The sequence below is a fragment of the Simochromis diagramma genome, unplaced genomic scaffold, assembly GCF_900408965.1.
Source record: "Simochromis diagramma unplaced genomic scaffold, fSimDia1.1 OVJJ01000240.1, whole genome shotgun sequence".
NCBI lineage: Eukaryota > Metazoa > Chordata > Actinopteri > Cichliformes > Cichlidae > Simochromis > Simochromis diagramma.
Genome location: NW_024386957.1, coordinates 59,432 through 77,947, shown reverse-complemented (window position 1 = coordinate 77,947; position 18,516 = coordinate 59,432). Strand labels below are relative to the sequence as shown.

At 39.9% G+C, this 18,516-nt stretch overlaps 2 gene segments (V, D, J or C); one reads left to right on the top strand and one right to left on the bottom strand.

The window, feature by feature from the left end:
- The first annotated feature begins 576 nt into the window (after nucleotides 1-576).
- Nucleotides 577-11,485, top strand: LOC120737784. The segment is given in 4 exon segments: nucleotides 577-628; nucleotides 736-1,045; nucleotides 10,463-10,500; nucleotides 11,108-11,485. Coding segments are annotated over 4 exon segments (726 nt in total).
- Nucleotides 11,486-14,210: 2,725 nt separating this feature from the next.
- On the bottom strand, nucleotides 14,211-14,679 carry LOC120737792 (the record flags this gene model as incomplete). The annotated part of the segment is given in 2 exon segments: nucleotides 14,211-14,521; nucleotides 14,628-14,679. Coding segments are annotated over 2 exon segments (363 nt in total), but the record flags the coding sequence as incomplete, so codon positions are not given.
- Between the last annotated feature and the right edge of the window lie 3,837 nt (nucleotides 14,680-18,516).

The following is an 18,516-nucleotide window of genomic DNA, read 5'->3' as shown; positions in this document are numbered from 1 at the left end:
TGGCTCATCGTGTCTGCAGACTTTGTTGATTATATTTCTATGACATTATTCTGCAGTGACAAAGTGAGATATGTCACAACAAAAGAGCGAAAACTGAAAAAGTGTTTGTTTACATTGTTGAGTTAACACCGAATATAAAAGCTTCAGTGCTCTTTGGTACGGATTCTCCAGTTTTTTTATTTAAAAGTATTATAATTACGATTTTGATTATGTCCCCACATTCGGTGTCAATGATGGTGATGATACTGGAGGATAAACGTGAGCTCTAACACATCTGCTCAAATTTACACAGCTTTCCCATCACTTCATTGTAGGGGTCGAGTTTTTCTTTATTTGTTACCTGTCTATGAATCTACAGTGTTCAGTTGAGTCACATTCCAAATATGCTGTGAAAAACTCTTTTTAAATGAGTCGTGCTGGAGTCAGTCAGATGATTTCCATAGAGAGGCACTTTGCATCAGCAGCACCATGCTCCAGTGCTCTGGGAGAGTTTATAGTCCTGAGAGTTGAACACTGGATGACTGACAGCTGTCCTTCATCACAACAGAAGCCACAGAAATCCTCCTCATCAAAAACATGACTTTGATCTGCGTCCTCATCTGGACTCTCCTCTGCTGCTGCTTCACAGGTAAAGTCCAGAGAATCAAACTCCTCTCCTCTATCAACATCTGTCCCTCTGAAATGAAGCCCACAAAACCATGAAGCTGCTTTATGTTTTTGTCTCTGTATCCTCAGAGTCCAGAGGACAATACACAGTGACTCAGCCTGGAGCAGTGAGCTCTGCTGTGGGAGGATCTGTGAACATCAAGTGTAGGACCAGTCAGGATGTTTATAACAACAACTATTTAGCCTGGTACCAACAGAAAGATGGAGGAGTTCCTAAACTGCTCATTTACCATGCTAGCACTCGAGTATCAGGGATTCCAGCTCGTTTTACAGGCAGTGGATCAAACTCTGACTTCACTCTGACCATCAGTGGAGTCCAGGCTGAAGATGCAGCAGTTTATTACTGTCAGAGTTGGCACTATCCTAACAGTCAGTGGGTGTGCACACAGTGAAAAACAGTCGTACAAAAACCTCCCTCCGTCAGACTGAACAGAAACTGAAGTGACTGCTGCAGCTGGAAGATACTGCAGAGACTGATACAGTTCACTGAGGACACACACACACACACACACACACACACACACACACACACACACACACACACACACACAGTAGTACAGGTCCTCCATCTTTTTTTTACCCAAAAAGGGTTTAATTTGTGAGAGTAAACTTGTGCAGTGTAAACAGTAAAATGTAAACCTTGCAGCAGTTAAGGAGTGAAAGGCCATTTTTGTTGAAACACTTGTTTCCTGGTTAAGAGCATTGCTTAGAAACTCGTCTTTGGTTTACTTTTCATTTTCTGTTTGGGAAGATTGGGGAACATAAGGACCTGTTTTCTTGTTTTGGCATTGCTCACATCCAAAACAAATAAACTCCTCTATACCAAAAACGAACCTTCTTATCAACTCACATGATCTTGTTGTGCAAATAAAGTCATCCTGTTTTTATTAAGCTGTATATTTTCAAACATGAACATTGTTAAAATGATTTGGTCGATGTTTCATCTTTCACTTTGTTATTCTCCTGGTGTTTCATTTGTTCAACTGTGATGCTAAAGTTCAAAAAACAAATCCCAGAATTGTTTTCAGTTAAGCTAAGCAGTGCCTTCATGTTCTAATTATCTTTAACATTACAGGGCTCTAGAATAACTTTTTGCCTTGGTTGCACTGGTGCGCCACTTTTTCAACCGCATCGCTTAACACCGCGGTTGTACATGTGCCCTTTTTTGGGGGGGAAATTGCTGTCCATACAGACAATATTGATTTGTAAATGATTAACTAACAATCTTGTTCTTGTGCTTAAAGTGCTTTGGCACTCTTTGGCCATAAGAATGCAGAGATGGCACCGGGTGTTATGGCACGCCGTCTTTCTCTCGGTTCTGCAATGTTTGCATATTGTGTTCTTAGTGGTGTCCCTGCTAGCTTTGAAAACCCACTCCCTGTTGGTGTATGAGCGACAGACGCTTTTTAACACCCGTGACTCACTGCTGATGCTCCACAGTGTTAGCGAGCGATCTGAAGGAATCCCGCCGCCGTGCTGGAGGAGCAGCTTCGCCGTGATCGCTGCTCTGCGCTTCCACAGGCCCCGCTGGTTTAGAAACTTATTCCCGTTAATGACAAGGAAGCAAGATGAACAGCAATTTTACTTGCTAGCAAGGGAGGCTGGTTGGAACCAGGCTCTTGGAGCTAAACGCTCCTCACCTGTCTGCTAGCCAGCATCAAATAAACAGCCTTCCTTGCAGCTTTTTATTCTGAGAACACAAACACCACTCGTTGTAAAACCCCCCTATGGTCACAAAAGGTTAAAACACTGCGTGTGTGTGTGGGTGTGTGTGTGTGTGTGTGTGTGTGTGCGAGTATGTGAGTGTGTATGTTTGTTTGGTGGTGCGTTTGTGTGACCTCCTGCTTATCAAAAGGGTCATAAAAGCAGGAAGCTTACTAACCAAGAAAACAGAACCCTCACATAGGATGTCCCTATAATGAAACACTACAGCCTCCCCCACCAACAAACAGGCTGGAGAGGTGGTCAGAGACAAAGGAATGTCTTTGACCATGCTGCTTGAACTAAGTCTTACACATTTAAGTAACACAATGACAACATTTAACAATTTGACTCCAACAGTCCCCCCCCTTTTTGTCAACTTTGTACTTAAATTTCCACTTATGCACCCTTGTGTTTGACAGTTCAGTATAGGCTTCATTCACACACAGCTCCTCACATCATTCACTTCCTACTGCTGCAAAAGTTCACAGTTCATACATGTACGAAACGTGCTTAGCAATTATCCTACTTCTCATTCATCTCACACACAGTAAACTACATCCTGCAAGGAAACAAATGAATGTCAACAGTCAAAAACAAGAATCAACGTTCTCAAAAGAATATGCCACTACAATCCAAATGTTTGCAGACATAGGCATTCAAACACATCCGTTGGTTTTTGGTTTGTCCATGTGGCTTCCAGCTATCTTCAAAGCTGTAGCCTGGTCAACACTCCTCTTTATGACCCCTTTCAAACCCCCAAATCTTCTCACTGTAGACACCCTGTGGGGTGATAGAGTCACCTGGTGAATCATCTGCATTTACAACTCCTCTCCTTTCCTGTTGTCACTGCAGAAAAAGTTTTTTATCTTAAAAATATTCTGCAATTTTGCATAATTTTAAAAAAGTTTACATTTCTTCAGTATTGAACAGCAGAAAATAGGCTTTCTTGTCCGAGGTCATTGAAGTAAAAGAAAAAAAGAAAAAAAAAGACAGAGGCTGACAGCGCTGTAAACAACAGTAGACTGGTGGGTAATAAGCGAAGAAATAACGCAGAAAACAGAGATTTGAGACGGGAAACTGTTCTTGAAGTACACAGAGAGAGAGCTGTGCATGAAGTGTGATTTTTATCTTGGTGGAAACAAAACAGTAAAGTAAGAGGGAATTCATGACGATGTTTATCAGATGTGAAGCATAGTTTGTTGCTTCTTTTGCTGCTGGTTCAGTCAATTTTGCTTGGAGAGAGACAAAACCTGCAGCTCAGAATCAGCACAAAAAAGACGTAAACAGCGCGGACCCGACGCATCAGAATCAGTGAGCTGTCGGCTTTCAGCCCGATGGCGTGTCCGTCTACGTGCCGTCGTGTGAGAAAGCAGAGAAAGCTGATTCTGATGCGTCGGGTCGCGCTGTGTGTTTACACTGTGTGTCTTTGTGTGGAATCCGTTTACCTGCTCTCATTTACTGTTTGGTGGTTGATAAAATACTTTTGTGATCTTTAACCTGAGAGTCCGGCGTTTCTGGGAAAATATATTTATGTTTAAAACTCGATTTAAGATTTAATGAATCAATGTCGCTTTATTCAAGCTACTCACCTCTCTCTATCTGCCTGTACGTTCAAACATACAGACGGACTACATGAATATCTGAACTACGACCAATCAGAGAGGTCCCACCCCTGATTATCTCTGATTGGTTTAGACCACGATAGGAGCATAATGTGTGTCGGTTGTTGACCACAGGGAGAGTTTCAGAGTTGCAGAGAGTATTTTTTTATTTATTTTTTACTCGAATAGTTGGTCGTCCTGCTGCGACCTGAGATTATTTTTAATCGCACTTGCGACCAAATTGGTTGCACTCTACAGCCCTGCATTACATTCAATTTTTCTAACTTAGCTTTGCTCCAGTGGTAATTAGAGTGAAAGGACTTGAAACTCAGAGTTTTACTCGTGTCTGTAAAACAAATTATTCATACCACCTTTACTTAACAGGAGCTTTACTGTGATAGTTTTAATACATTCTTCTATATTTAGTATGGTTTTAATATTTTCGTATTTTAAATTACGCAGGATATATGATAAAACAATAATTTACTTGCAAAGAGTTTTAATTTCTACACAAATACTTTCATTATGTGGAAAAAAAGTATTTGAGATGGAATTGTTTTATTTGATCTGAGAACAAAAAGAAATTGTTCATTGTTAATATATTTAGATCATATAAACAATATACAGGTACATTTAGCAAAGAAAGTAAGAGAGAAAAAATACTACAGACGGGCATCTGAGGGTGAGGGGAGCGTGCCAAGCTCCAATCGACAGCACAGAGGGAGTTCAATGATGGCATCATGATTCTGTGAGCAGCACAGAAACCAGAAGCTAGGGTGGTGATGGGGAATGACCGACGGCAATTTCCTATGAACATCACCTAATGCTGTGTCACTGTGCTAAGGATACTTTGACAATCTGAAGAGGGTCTTCCTTTGTGTCATTGTTGTTGTCATTTGCATCATGACCACTTCTACAAGACTGCTAAAGTGATTCAACAGGTGGGATCATAACAGCAGTAAAACAACTGGATCCAATACCCTTTCCGAGAAAGGTTTTCTGCAGAGATAAAAAGGACAATAGAGGAGTCATAAGTGTTCCCCCCACAGGAAGAATGCCTGAAGTGAGGCGATGAGGGTTGATAGAGGCCATAAAAAGGGGCTCTATCATATAATCATATATGCTTAGAGGTATCAATTGTATAATGATAGAGGTCTGATCCTTGGTAGTCTGCAAAGACTCTTCCAGAGTGTTCTGGCATGCACACACATCCTAAGGTCATGAGTGAGGTCGTACCTTCTTTATATAGTATGGGAGGACACCTACTCTGTATCTGTTTAACTATAAGAGCCTTTTGTTTAGGTGGACCGCTGGACTCCTGGCACCAGCTTACACACACACACACACACACACACACACACACACACACACACACACACACACACACACACACACACACACATACAGTGCCTTGTCTTTGTAACCAAGGGGGGTTTACGAGGGGAGTTACTATTGTATTGTGTGAACTGTTTTCCCAATAGCAAGCGGAGGCCGCCGTTGGGGTCATTTTGTGGTAGACACCGACGAGGCCTCCATTGCAAATAAATCGATCGATCGCTGACTGTCTCGTTTTCTTCATGATGAATTAGTCTCTAAACCAGCGGGGCTTGTGGAAACACAGACCCAACAACACCCAGATAGAAGACTAGTATTAATAACTGACTGCACACTTATTTCCACACTGTCATCCTCGAGTAGCTTTGAGGGAACGATGTCTTGCCCCAAAGACATTTTGTAGGTTTGGTGGCTCCTTAGAGTACGAGGACCTGGATGACTGAGAACCTTCACAGATCTATTTTCAAGCTGAGCTCAAAGGTCAAAGCCAAGCTTTTTTCAATACACTGCTCAGCTTTCTTTATCATAATCGTACACATCATGGTTTTGGGAGCTTCATTTCAGAGAAATAATTTTTGCAAGATGAGAGATTGTTTCTCGAGACTTTCTCCAACTTTTCCTTGCTGTGCAAAAAATGATGGTATTTGTTTAAGAGATCTACAGTGTGTGTGTGTGTGTGTGTGTGTGTGTGTGTGTCCTCAGTGAACTGTATCAGTCTCTGCAGTATCTTCCAGCTGCAGCAGTCACTTCAGTTTCTGTTCAGTCTGACTGAGGGAGGTTTTTGTACGACTGTTTTTCACTGTGTGTGCACACACTGACTGTTAGGGCAGTAAAAACTCTTACAGTAATAAACTGCTGCATCTTCAGCCTGGACTCCACTGATGGTCAGAGTGAAATCTTTGTGTGATCCACTGCCTGTAAAACGAGCTGGAGTCCCTGATATTCGCTCATGAGCCAGCTTAAGGAGTAGTTTGGGAACATTTCCATCTCGCTGTTGGAACCACTGTAAATAGTGGTTGTTGTTATAAACATAAACATTCTGACTGGTCGTACACTTGATGCTCACAGTTCCTCCCACAGCAGAACTCACTGCTCCAGGCTGAGTCACTGTGATCTGTCCTCTGGACTCTGAGGACACAGAGACAAAAACATAAAGCAGCTTCATGGTTTTGTGGGCTTCATTTCAGAGGGACAGATGTTGATAGAGGAGAGGAGTTTGATTCTCTGGACTTTACCTGTGAAGCAGCAGCAGAGGAGAGTCCAGATGAGGACGCAGATCAAAGTCATGTTTTTGATGAGGAGGATTTCTGTGGCTTCTGTTGTGATGAAGGACAGCTGTCAGTCATCCAGTGTTCAACTCTCAGGACTATAAACTCTCCCAGAGCACTGGAGCATGGTGCTGCTGATGCAAAGTGCCTCTCTATGGAAATCATCAGACTGACAGAAACAGGCAAGTTAGAATAGAAAGCCTTTTTTTGTCACTATAAAGTTGTACAAAGAGATACAGAGAAAATAAGACAAAGACACAAAGTTGCAGGGGGAGAAGTGCCAGAAACACATTATATTAGATTAATATTTCAAACATGACAAAATGCTGATCTTACAGCAGCAAAATGATTGTATCTCTACAGTTTAAACATTTCTTATGCACAGAGTGGATAGTCAAAAAAATTGAATCATCACAAATACATTATTTTATATTTATTACTTTAATTTTTTAGTCTAATATAATTCTTATTGTCACGGTTTCTGAGGCAAGCTGCATGGTGTTATGAATGAAGGACCCAAGATTCAGGCACAGGCTGTGATGCGAGTGAGCTTTTATTCCAACAGGTGAAAACACACAAAAAAAGTGAGGATGGCGAAAACAGAACTAAGGCTACGTTCACACTGCAGGCGAAAGCGCATCAAATCTGCTTTTTTTGACCCCGTCTGCTGACAGATGGAGAGAATAGACAGACTGTTCCCTGTTTGTGAAGGACTGCTAGGAAAGTTTAACATAACTGTCTGTCCTGAATCAGTCTTATTAGGTAATGTTCAAATAATGTGATCATCCCAGTGTTTCCAGTGTGGGAGAAAGTACTCAGGGCCTTCAAGTTACACACTATGAAAGGCAGCAACAAGTTTAATGTTCAGAAACCTAAAGTCTGTATCAGCAGCAGAATGGAGCTAAAAATAAATGTTTGTTTCAGTTCTATGAAGCTTTGAGTATTTTGGATCAGTAGCTGCTGTGTTTGTTGCATCATATTGCTGTAACTGTTTATATGCTTTATATATTCTGAGCTAAGTTGATCTATAGTGTTACATCATATTCTATAAGGATGTTATGTGTTTGTAGACTTTCTGCCCAGTTTGACCCATTTAGCAGAAGTCAGCCTGTTTAAGGCTCTGATATCTATTCTGTATGACTTACAGCAGTTATGACATGGTCTGATTTTCTCACCCAATAAAGGAATATTTCATATATCAGTCTACTCTTCATTCTATCAGACACAGTTATCACAGCTCGTACATTTTCTTTTTACACATATATGTAAGCATTGAGCCAAATGTAATAATGCCAACATATTAAATGAACAATAGTTGTCTCTTGTATATAATACATCTGTATATACACTGTCACAGATACTTGTCTTTGAGTGAAGAAATGAATGACCAACAAGACATTTTTCTCCTTCATTTCTGTCACACAAAGCTGTATGTAACGTTTCTCGCGGTTAGTATCATGGTTGCTAGGCAACCTGAACAGCGCGACACAGGCTAGACCGTCCCATTTCACAAGACTCTCACTTCCGCACTTCTCGTACTCATAGTACGCACCGTAGTGCGCGTACTTCAAGCGTGCAGACCCTGAATTGGGACACAGCCACGGGCTTTACACAGAGACCTGACTGAACTGGAACAGAGGGAGCATGGGAACCAAACCTAGGAACTAGAAATCATAGCAACAGACATAACCAGAATAACCTAAAGCATAAGATAATAATAATTAACACAAAACACTGGGTCACATGACCCAGGACCATGACACTTATAGCACTAGAATTAAATAATAAGGGAAGGATTCTGGATCAGCATCATGATGAAAACTTGTGGCCGTAGTATATACAGTATTCTGGAGAAGGTATAAAATGTCACCGTATGTGTGTGTGTGTGTTTTATGTGTATGGATTTTTTAAATTATTACTCATCATATATTACTGTCTATTAAACCTGATTTTTTCATCCCCATGATAGAACAGAGAAAACCCAACTCAGGAGTGGTCCAAACATTTATAATTCTTTATTCAATCATCTTCCGGAAGAGAGAGACCCCACACAGCCCAAAAGCCAGTTGAAAAATCTCTAGAAATCTCTGTACCAGTTGTTGTATAGCAGAGGTGCTCAAGCATAAAAACAATAATAAACACAATGCTTTGGTTCTATAACATTTTTCTATCATTACTTTATTTTGGATTAGGTGGATGAGCTTTTAAGTATGGATAATTAAATAATAGATTAATGAAACACCAGAGTGTGCCCTGTTCTGAGATGTACAGCAAGTGGAGAGTGACAGATGAGATGAGAAGGAAGAGTGACTCACAGGCAGAGCCGAGTTCATTTCCCACAGTTTTGTTGTTTAATGCTTCCGAGCGCTGTCACCAATCTTTGCATTTTATTATCATCTCATAACACTTCTTTAATCAGCTACCATCTCTGCTGTGGACTTTTTACTGTCTACAGTCTCAAAGCAACACAGACCTCCATCACTATCTGCAGCAGGAGCAGCAGCAACCCCTCAACAGCAACAGTGTTGTTGTTATTCAGCCTGGTTCTATGTGCCCTTTTGAACTTTGAGCACCCGTCCCTTCCAGCATCTCTGCACGGCCCTGCTCAGAATCATTCATCTGTTTTAGGTTGACATTTTATATGTTTTGTAGAATAACAGGACAAACTGTGAGACTGGAAAGACCTGAGTTTCATGCTCTGTTTTGTGACGTAGTGTGTAATGCTCAGCAGTATTATCATTTTAACTGGTTCTGTGCGCGATCTGAAGACACTAAGTGTTTGTGAGAGAACATAAAACTGTTTTGATGCATTTGTGAGGATTTACCTGATGAGTTTTAAGTTTTGTGATTGTAGCTTGAAAATTAAATTTAATGTTTAGAGTTATGAGAAAGAAGGTGGAAGCATTAAAGCGATGTATCTTAACAGTTGTTAAATGTAAATGACCAAATTGGATTATTGGAATATAGTTTTATTGTGTTTCGTTGTTTTTTATGTAAAAATTATAATATTAATATGTTATGAAATTATGATTTAAAGAATTCATATTGTTGAGTTTGTTTGTTTCAGAGTCAGAGAGCCGTGTCTCTCTACAGTCAGAGGTTTTTGTACGGCGCCTCAATGAGTTTGTATCACTGTGGTACACGTTCGGTGGAGGAACCAGACTGGATGTTGGACGTAAGTCAGCCTTAGAGCTTTTTTTTTTTAATGTAATTTTCTTTTCTTTAATTTCATTTAATATGAAAGGCTAGGAAACTTTTTGTGTAACTGAATAATTATTTTATTCATAAATTTTGTCCTAAGAAACAAAGTCAGCTTTGGAAATGAATATTCAGACACTCAGGACGATTTCCAATGAAAATCTGGGATGTTTCATATTATTAATTATTATTTCTAGTTCTGATGGTAAAGTTGTATTTTGAGGGCTTGTAGGTTTAGTTCAGTCTAACAGAGTCAGAGAGCCGTGTCTCTCTACAGTCAGAGGTTTTTGTACGGCGCCTCAATGAGTTTGTATCACTGTGGTACACGTTCGGTGGAGGAACCAGACTGCAAGTTGGAAGTAAGTCGAACTTAAACCTCATTTACTTTAGCAAATTTCTTTCTTGTGGTTATCTTAACTTTTCTGTTCAGTGTGCCAGAAAAAACCTCAGGAAAATAGTTTTTAGATAAATTTTCATGAAGAAACAAAGTTAGCTTCAGAATAAATGTTAAAATGAATATTAAACACAATATAAAACATCAGAGTGGACTTGAGGATATTTTACATATACATACATCTGGTTAAGTCTCGAGAGCTTTTAGTTTTAATCCAGTCTGTTAGAGTCAGAGAGCCGTGTCTCTCTACAGTCAGAGGTTTTTGTACGGCGCCTCAATGAGTTTGTATCACTGTGGTGGACTTTTGGTGGAGGAACCAGACTGCAAGTTGGAAGTAAGTCAGTCTTAGAGCTTTTTTTTTTTAATGTAATTTTCTTCTCTTTTCTTTAATTTCATTTAATATGAAAGGCTGGGAAACTTTTTGTGTAACTGATTAATTATTTTATTCATAAATTTTGTCCTAAGAAACAAAGTCAGCTTTGGAAATGAATATTCAGACACTCAGGATGATTTCCAATGAAAAAAGTTAAACTGCACAGAGTGAAGATAAAGATCTCTGGTGTTCTTATTGTATCATATCATTTAAAACAATGTAAGCAATAAAAAAACACACATGAGGTAAGTAGTGGTATTGAGTTTCTTATCCAGAACAAGCTGTTTATTATGAAGAACTGATGACGTTGAAGCTTAACATCTTTTAAAATTGTTGACACATCTTTGTTTTGTTTTGTTTTTTTATTTCCAGTGTAGTTTGAACATATTTCAGCTCAAACTGTGTGATGATTCTCTCTGTGCTGATATGCATGAGAGGTTTCTTAAAGGGAAGTGAAACAATGTGTGAGTGAATGACTGGTGGAGCAGAAAAAACACCTGACAGAAACTTCTTAACGGAGAAAATCAAATTGTGGTTCATGTCCTCTAACCTGATTGGTGTTTCCTAGGTGATACCCGCCCCGCCCTGAAGGTGCTGGGTCCCTCCAATGAGGAGCTGAAACAAGGGGAGGCTACAGTCATGTGTCTGGCCAACAAGGGCTTCCCCTCAGACTGGAGTCTGTCCTGGAAGGTGGATGGCAGTGGCAGCATCAGCTGGGAGGAGAGCAGGAGCCCCGTGGTGCAGGAGAACGACGGCCTCTACAGCTGGAGCAGCACCCTGAGGCTCCCTGCAGACCACTGGATGAAGGTGGGCTCTGTGACCTGTGAGGCCACCCAGGGCTCCCAGACTCTGGTCTCAGAGCCACTGATGAGAGACCAGTGTCCCCAGTCCTGAACTATATGTGACTTTTATGCTGGTCTTACTTTCACACTGCATTCTGTAGCTTTTTTTCCCCAATTTCTTCTCTCATTGTTCATTGCTTTGTTTAAAGTTTAAAGTTTGTTTAAAGTTTTAAAGAATAAAAAAATATCTACATTAAATAAGAATCGAGTCTTTGTCTTACTTTTGTGGTGATGTGAATTTTAAACTCTAAATAATGATTTCCAGGGTTCTAATTGGAAACCAGTGTGCTATCTGTAGTCAATATGAGTCAGTAGAATTAAGCCACTTTCAATACATGAAGTAAAGCAAAGTTTATGTTAAAGAGTAAGTGCGAAGGGGAATTGAGAGACACTGCCATTACTAAGCAGGATATTAAAGACATTACATATATGCAAATTCATTGCATGCTGTGTAATGAAATGTTTCAGCATGTTGCAGTTTGTTGTATGAAACACTGACTGCGCAGGTGGAGCAGAAAAGCGCTGTATAAGAATGAGTCTATTCTCGTGATCAGTGTTGGGGTAGGTATTTTAAGAAGTCATTTAATATACAGAGTTTTTTTTGTTAAAAGTATTCAGTACGTTATTTTGGTGTGTTTTTTTTTCTGTAAAATCACCTGAAACACAACATGTCATAACTGTCATTGAACAATATGAACTTGTAGGCTACAGTCTCTCACACCAACATAAATCCCTATCCTAATGACGACACACATATTTTCTTTCTCTTGGCATTTAGGTATATGAATACCTGTCAAGGGTCCTTGACATACAGGTCTTCGACTCGGAGGACAAAAATTAATGTCCTGTGTCTTAGGAGGGCAGGATTGCTTTGCTTTTTCATTATACGATGCTTTGCAGTATTAGTTTTGCCTAACAACCTGTTTTTGACTCCTACATTGTCATTAATGCAACCGCTCTACATAACAGTGTAACTGATTATAAATCTTTTATTCATGAACCTACACATTACGGTTTATTTACTAGTTGTATGTATTTTAACAGAGCAAGAGGTGGACCACACGTTTGAAGAGCTGCTGGTCTTTATAACTGGGGCTGACTTACTTCCACCACTGGGGTCCTGCAACATAGACTTTTATGATCAGGAGTCGGGGATACGCATCGATGTGCAGCTTATCCCTGTATCTTCCGAGACGTGTTGCATACGAGGATCAATTTAAAGATCTTATGAACACTGCATTAAAAGCATTCCTGGGATTTGGAAAGCTGTAGCTGCATTTACATGAACTGATGCTGGAAAGCTGTGGTTAAAACCTGTGGCCTTTTGGGAGGAAGTTGTGTTATTCTAAGTGTTCTGAAATGGGATTGCTCCTGGGCTTCTTCAAAATTGTACATTTTAAAAGTGTTTAGTATAAAAGTTTTTTGTTTTTACAAATGTGACTGTATATAGTTGTATTTATAGTCCCGTTAAGACAGGTGGGGTATGCATGCAACAAGCCATGCACCAAAAAGTGATGCTCAGAAAATGCTTCAAGTATTGGAAGGAAAATAACAATTCATCTAGAAATGTTCTTTTGAAAGGTTGTTGTGCAGTCATGTTTGAGTATTCGGTTATAATGTACTGCATAGTTTCTTGTTGCTGCGTTGTGTTTGTGTTGTTGTTTTAAATGTGCAATAGCTGCCTAACAAACTTTGAACTGAAAGACGCTGACTTTTGTAAAATAAAAGTATTGTAATGTCAGTTCTCATGGTGTCTTGTCTCTTTACCAATTAAAGTTCAGGCTCACCTGTTACTGTCAAATACTGGTGTTGGGATCCACTGACGAGGGCTGTTCAGTACACAGGTATGTGCTTAAGTCGAGGTAAATGGTTCAATAAATTTACCTTCATCTGTTCTCAAACTGAGAGCTCAAGATTCCATCTCAACTCAATTTGTTCAACTGCTTTCAGGAACAAAGCAGTTTTAACTCCTAAGTTTAAAGTCAGAGTTGGTTAACTCTGAGATTGGCAGCTGACCTTTGACTATAACCTGTTTAAATATTAATAACTCAATTTGAGGAATGTGAACATGTGTCAGTGCTATTATTAGAACACATACTAATATACACAGAGGGTAACGAGGGAATACACCACAGAAGGCAGACACAGCTGAACCTAATCAGACATGACGAATACACTCACACAGAACGCAGAATCCAAATAAAACAGGGAACCAGAGAATAGCTCTGAGACACGGGTTGACAGAACATAAGGAACAGAGGGACGAAGAGATGCGACTGGAAAACAGAAAATAAATGAAACGAATCATATTAATAATCAAAAACATGAATAGGAAGTCAACAGGTCTTTGGACCATGGCAGTGTTGAAGAGCAAAAAAGAGAAAATCTAAAAACCTGAGAAAGAAAAGATGGAAATTTGATCATTTGACTGATTTGGACTTAAAGTTTCTATTTGAAGTATTTGCTAAATTGTGCAGATAATTATGACTCACTGACTTTTGGTGAGTTCATTTAGTGTCAGATTTTTTTTCTTACAGAAATATGATTTTTGATAATGATCGATATTTAGAAATTGAGATTTATTTGAGCTGGTATGAAGCAGAAGTCAAAGGTCACAAATGATGATTGTTAAAAAAAATGATATATTTCCAACTTTGTTTTCCTTTAGCAACAATGACATTTTCAGTGTGTGTGTGTGTGTGTGTGTGTGTGTGTGTCCTCAGTGAACTGTATCAGTCTCTGCAGTATCTTCCAGCTGCAGCAGTCACTTCAGTTTCTGTTCAGTCTGACTGAGGGAGGTTTTTGTACGACTGTTTTTCACTGTGTGAACACAAGCTGACTGTTAGGATAGTGAGCACTCTGACAGTAATAAACTGCTGCATCTTCAGCCTGGACTCCACTGATGGTCAGAGTGAAGTCAGTGTTTGATCCACTGTCTGTAAAACGAGCTGGAATCCCTGATACTCGATTGTTAACATAGTAAAAGAGCAGTTTAGGCACTCCTCCATCTTTCTGTTGGTACCATGACAGGTCAACACCACTATCTACTCTACGACTCGTTTTGCAGTTGATGCTCACAGATCCTCCCACAGCAGAGCTCACTGCTCCAGGCTGAGTCACTGTGATCTGTCCTCTGGACTCTGAGGACACAGAGACAAAAACATAAAGCAGCTTCATGGTTTGTGGGCTTCATTTCAGAGGGACAGATGTTGATAGAGGAGAGGAGTTTGATTCTCTGGACTTTACCTGTGAAGCAGCAGCAGAGGAGAGTCCAGATGAGGACGCAGATCAAAGTCATGTTTTTGATGAGGAGGATTTCTGTGGCTTCTGTTGTGATGAAGGACAGCTGTCAGTCATCCAGTGTTCAACTCTCAGGACTATAAACTCTCCCAGAGCACTGGAGCATGGTGCTGCTGATGCAAAGTGCCTCTATGGAAATCATCTGACTGACTTCAACAGGATTTCATCAGAAGCAGTCATCACAATGTGAAATCACAGGTGTCATTTCGATCAGTCAACATGGTTTGAGAGTCATTTGTAAAATCATCTAAATGATATGATTCATATTTATTCAGAAAAGTATATTTTAACATCCCCTGGTCTAGTTTTGTTTTGGTTGCTGTGGCTCTAAGTCAGCACAGACTTGGATCAGTCAAATAATGCTGTTTAGTAATGGATCAATCAAATTAACATTTTACTGAAATTCAAAGTAAGTTCTCTAAATTTGGTCCTGTATTGGAGCAGATAACATGTGGATGTCTTTGCCACAAGGATACTCCTCTTTTTACTTATTTTTTTCAGAGGCTCAAAAATAACTGAGCAATTGAGGACGAATGAGGACAGAATTCATAGTTTAAGGAAAAAAACTCTACCACAGCTTAATTTTGAGTACTTTACACGTCATATTCATTAGTCTAAAATACTCTCTAAGGGGGAAATGGACTGGTTTTTCTATAGTGCTTTTCTGCTCATTCACCCATAAAGAAATACAAGAACAATTTGTATGCTTTTCCTACTGGAATGCTTTCTATACAACATTCAAACACATTTAGACTGAGATGGATGCATTGGATGGATGCTTCTGAGCTACAGTAGCCCCAGGTGGCTGTATCATAGTCTAAGTCTACTACCAAGAGATCAAGAGTCATCTTCATGAAAGGAAACTCTTACCAGTTACAAACTGCTGGTTACACTCAAGAACTGGAAGACTGGATTAGACTTTGCCAGAAAAAGACAGAAAAATCAGGAACAGTTCCAAGATGAAGTTTTATCAGCATAATTGGAAAAGAAAATGATGAAGAAGGAAAACTGATCTGAAGCATATCACATCATCTGTCAAGGATGTTGGAGCCAATGTTACTCATTGGAGTAGTTGGAAAGTCATTGGACAGCACTTCACAGTGCAAATAGATGATGACCCAAAGAACACTGACAACCCAAGACTTTCTCAGGTGAAGAAATGGTCAAGTCACCTTTTTTTTGGTCTCCTATTATTAAATGGCCACAAGGCTCAAAACGTGGGTTTAGTGTCAGGGATACAGTTAATTTAAGATTTAAGCTAGGTGTTAGAGTTCAGGATTCATTTTTAAGGTTAGGGTAAGAGGCTGGGGAAAGCATTATGTCAACTAGATGTCCTCACTAAGATATGAAACCCAGTGTATTTCTTTGAGTGTGTGTACTCAGTCAACTGTATCAGTCTCTGCACTTGAGAGAGGTTTTTGTATGATGGCTTTTCACTGTGTGAACACATACTGGCTGTTAATGTAGTGCTGACTCTGACAGTAATAAACTGCTGCATCTTCAGCCTGGACTCCACTGATGGTCAGAGTGAAGTCAGAGTTTGATCCACTGCCTGTAAAACGAGCTGGAATCCCTGATTGTCGAGTGCTAGTAAAGTAAATGAGCAGTTTAGGAACTCCTCCATCTTTCTGTTGGTACCAGGCTAAAAGATGGTAGTTGCTCCAAACACGAACATTCTGACTGGTCGTACACTTGATGCTCACAGATCCTCCCACAGCAGAGCTCACTGCTCCAGGCTGAGTCACTGTGATCTGTCCTCTGGACTCTGAGGACACAGAGACAAAAACATAAAGCAGCTTCATGGTTTTGTGGGCTTCATTTCAGAGGGACAGATGTTGATAGAGGAGAGGAGTTTGATTCTCTGGACTTTACCTGTGAAGCAGCAGCAGAGGAGAGTCCAGATGAGGACGCAGATCAAAGTCATGTTTTTGATGAGGAGGATTTCTGTGGCTTCTGTTGTGATGAAGGACAGCTGTCAGTCATCCAGTGTTCAACTCTCAGGACTATAAACTCTCCCAGAGCACTGGAGCATGGTGCTGCTGATGCAAAGTGCCTCTCTATGGAAATCATGGAAATGCCCTTGTCCATTATAAAAGGTTTACTCTGTGTTCAAGAATCAGTGATTTGGTATTTCTGTCTGCTGTAATTACATCTTTTTTTCCTCTTTCTCTTTTTAATTAATCCATTGAGTTATTCATAAACTCAGCAATTTGTGTTTTGTTGATTATTTTTAAAAGCATTTTTTTAAAGTTTTACATTGTGCATCTTATGCTGAGCAAGCTTTGGTTGTGAGGATTGGGCAGGCTATTCTGTGACGTACTTAAAATCTGGTAATACAGATGGTAAATATTTACACGAAGAAAAGTCATCATTTCTTCATCTTGCTCTGTACTACACTATAAAGATTACAGCATAAAAACATAAGCAGCACATCGTCAGAACTTATACTGAATCTTTGCACCAGACCATGTGTGTTACTCATGACCATTGATCAGTGGCTGTTGATTAATGGTCATGACAATTTGCATATTAATGATCAAGGAACTGACCTCCCAGCCCATTGTTCCTTCAGTGGGCTGGTTTCAGTCATTATGCAAATGTCCTGTTTCTAAGGTTGGAGAAACCTGCAGTCAGCTGAGACTGAAGAAGTCACCTGGATGAGTGACGAAACGTTTCTCCCCCTGAAAACATTACGTCCAACACTACTTTGTGGGTTTTACTTACCTGGATGATTGAGCGTGCATCAAGACACCATGTGTGTTAGTGCCTAATTATGAATAATATTACTCAGATATTGATCAGTGACAAACAACAAAAGGCTACAGTTTCAAATATTTTAGACTCTCTGACTGGTGAGAGTAAAATGCTGAATTTGATTGCTCAAGCAGAGTAGAAAAGTGTTGTATAAGAACCAGTCCATGTACCATTTACCATTGCTTCCTCTTCAGCCCGGACTCCACTGACAGTCAGAGTGAAGTCAGAGTTTGATGTAAAACGAGCTGGAATCCCTGATGTTTTAGTGCTAGTGTAACAAATGGAAAGTTTAGGAGGATATTCAATCCCTCTGTTGAGGCTAGGCTAAACAGTCTGATAATTAGACCTTATGACTGGTCCGTTTGATGGTGACAGTGTCCCCCAGAGCAGAGCTCACTGCTCCAGACTGAGTCGTGGTGACCAGGACTCTGGTGCTACTAATGTACAGACACTCTCTATGGAAATGCTCTGAATCCAACTGGGACTTTTTTTGTGTCTTTATCAGTAGATCAATCATTTTTATAGTATTAAGGGAACATGTTTTAAAACCTCTGGCATTTATACTAACTCAGTTCAGGCGTTTATCATGTTGTTACATGGTTGACAAAACAATCAGATTATTTGACTATTTATTGCAAATATGTGTAAATGTATTTTTAATATAGCTCCCGTATTAAGAAAGTGAATAATATTACTAATCTTTCTTGTAATATAACCATGAATAAAGTCCGTAAAACCTTTATAAATGTACCTGCACTGAAAAAAACTACTCAGGAGGTTTTCACTAATTCAGTAATTGCCAGTACGAGAGGTCAAGGGAGCCACAGGCTGAACAAGGAGTCCTGTCTGGCTTGGTTAGCCCATGGGACTCCAGAGGCAGCTGATAGGTACCAACAGGCCAAGCAGAATGCAGCTCGAGTAGTGGCTGAAGCAAAAACTCCGGTGTTGGAGGAGTTCACAGGGCCATGGAAAAAGATTCTGGCAAACATATACACTGTATATGTGTATGCAAAGTATACACAGCTATTGTGGCACACCCAAAATGTGTGTCCATTTTTGTGTTAATCATTTAATTTAATTT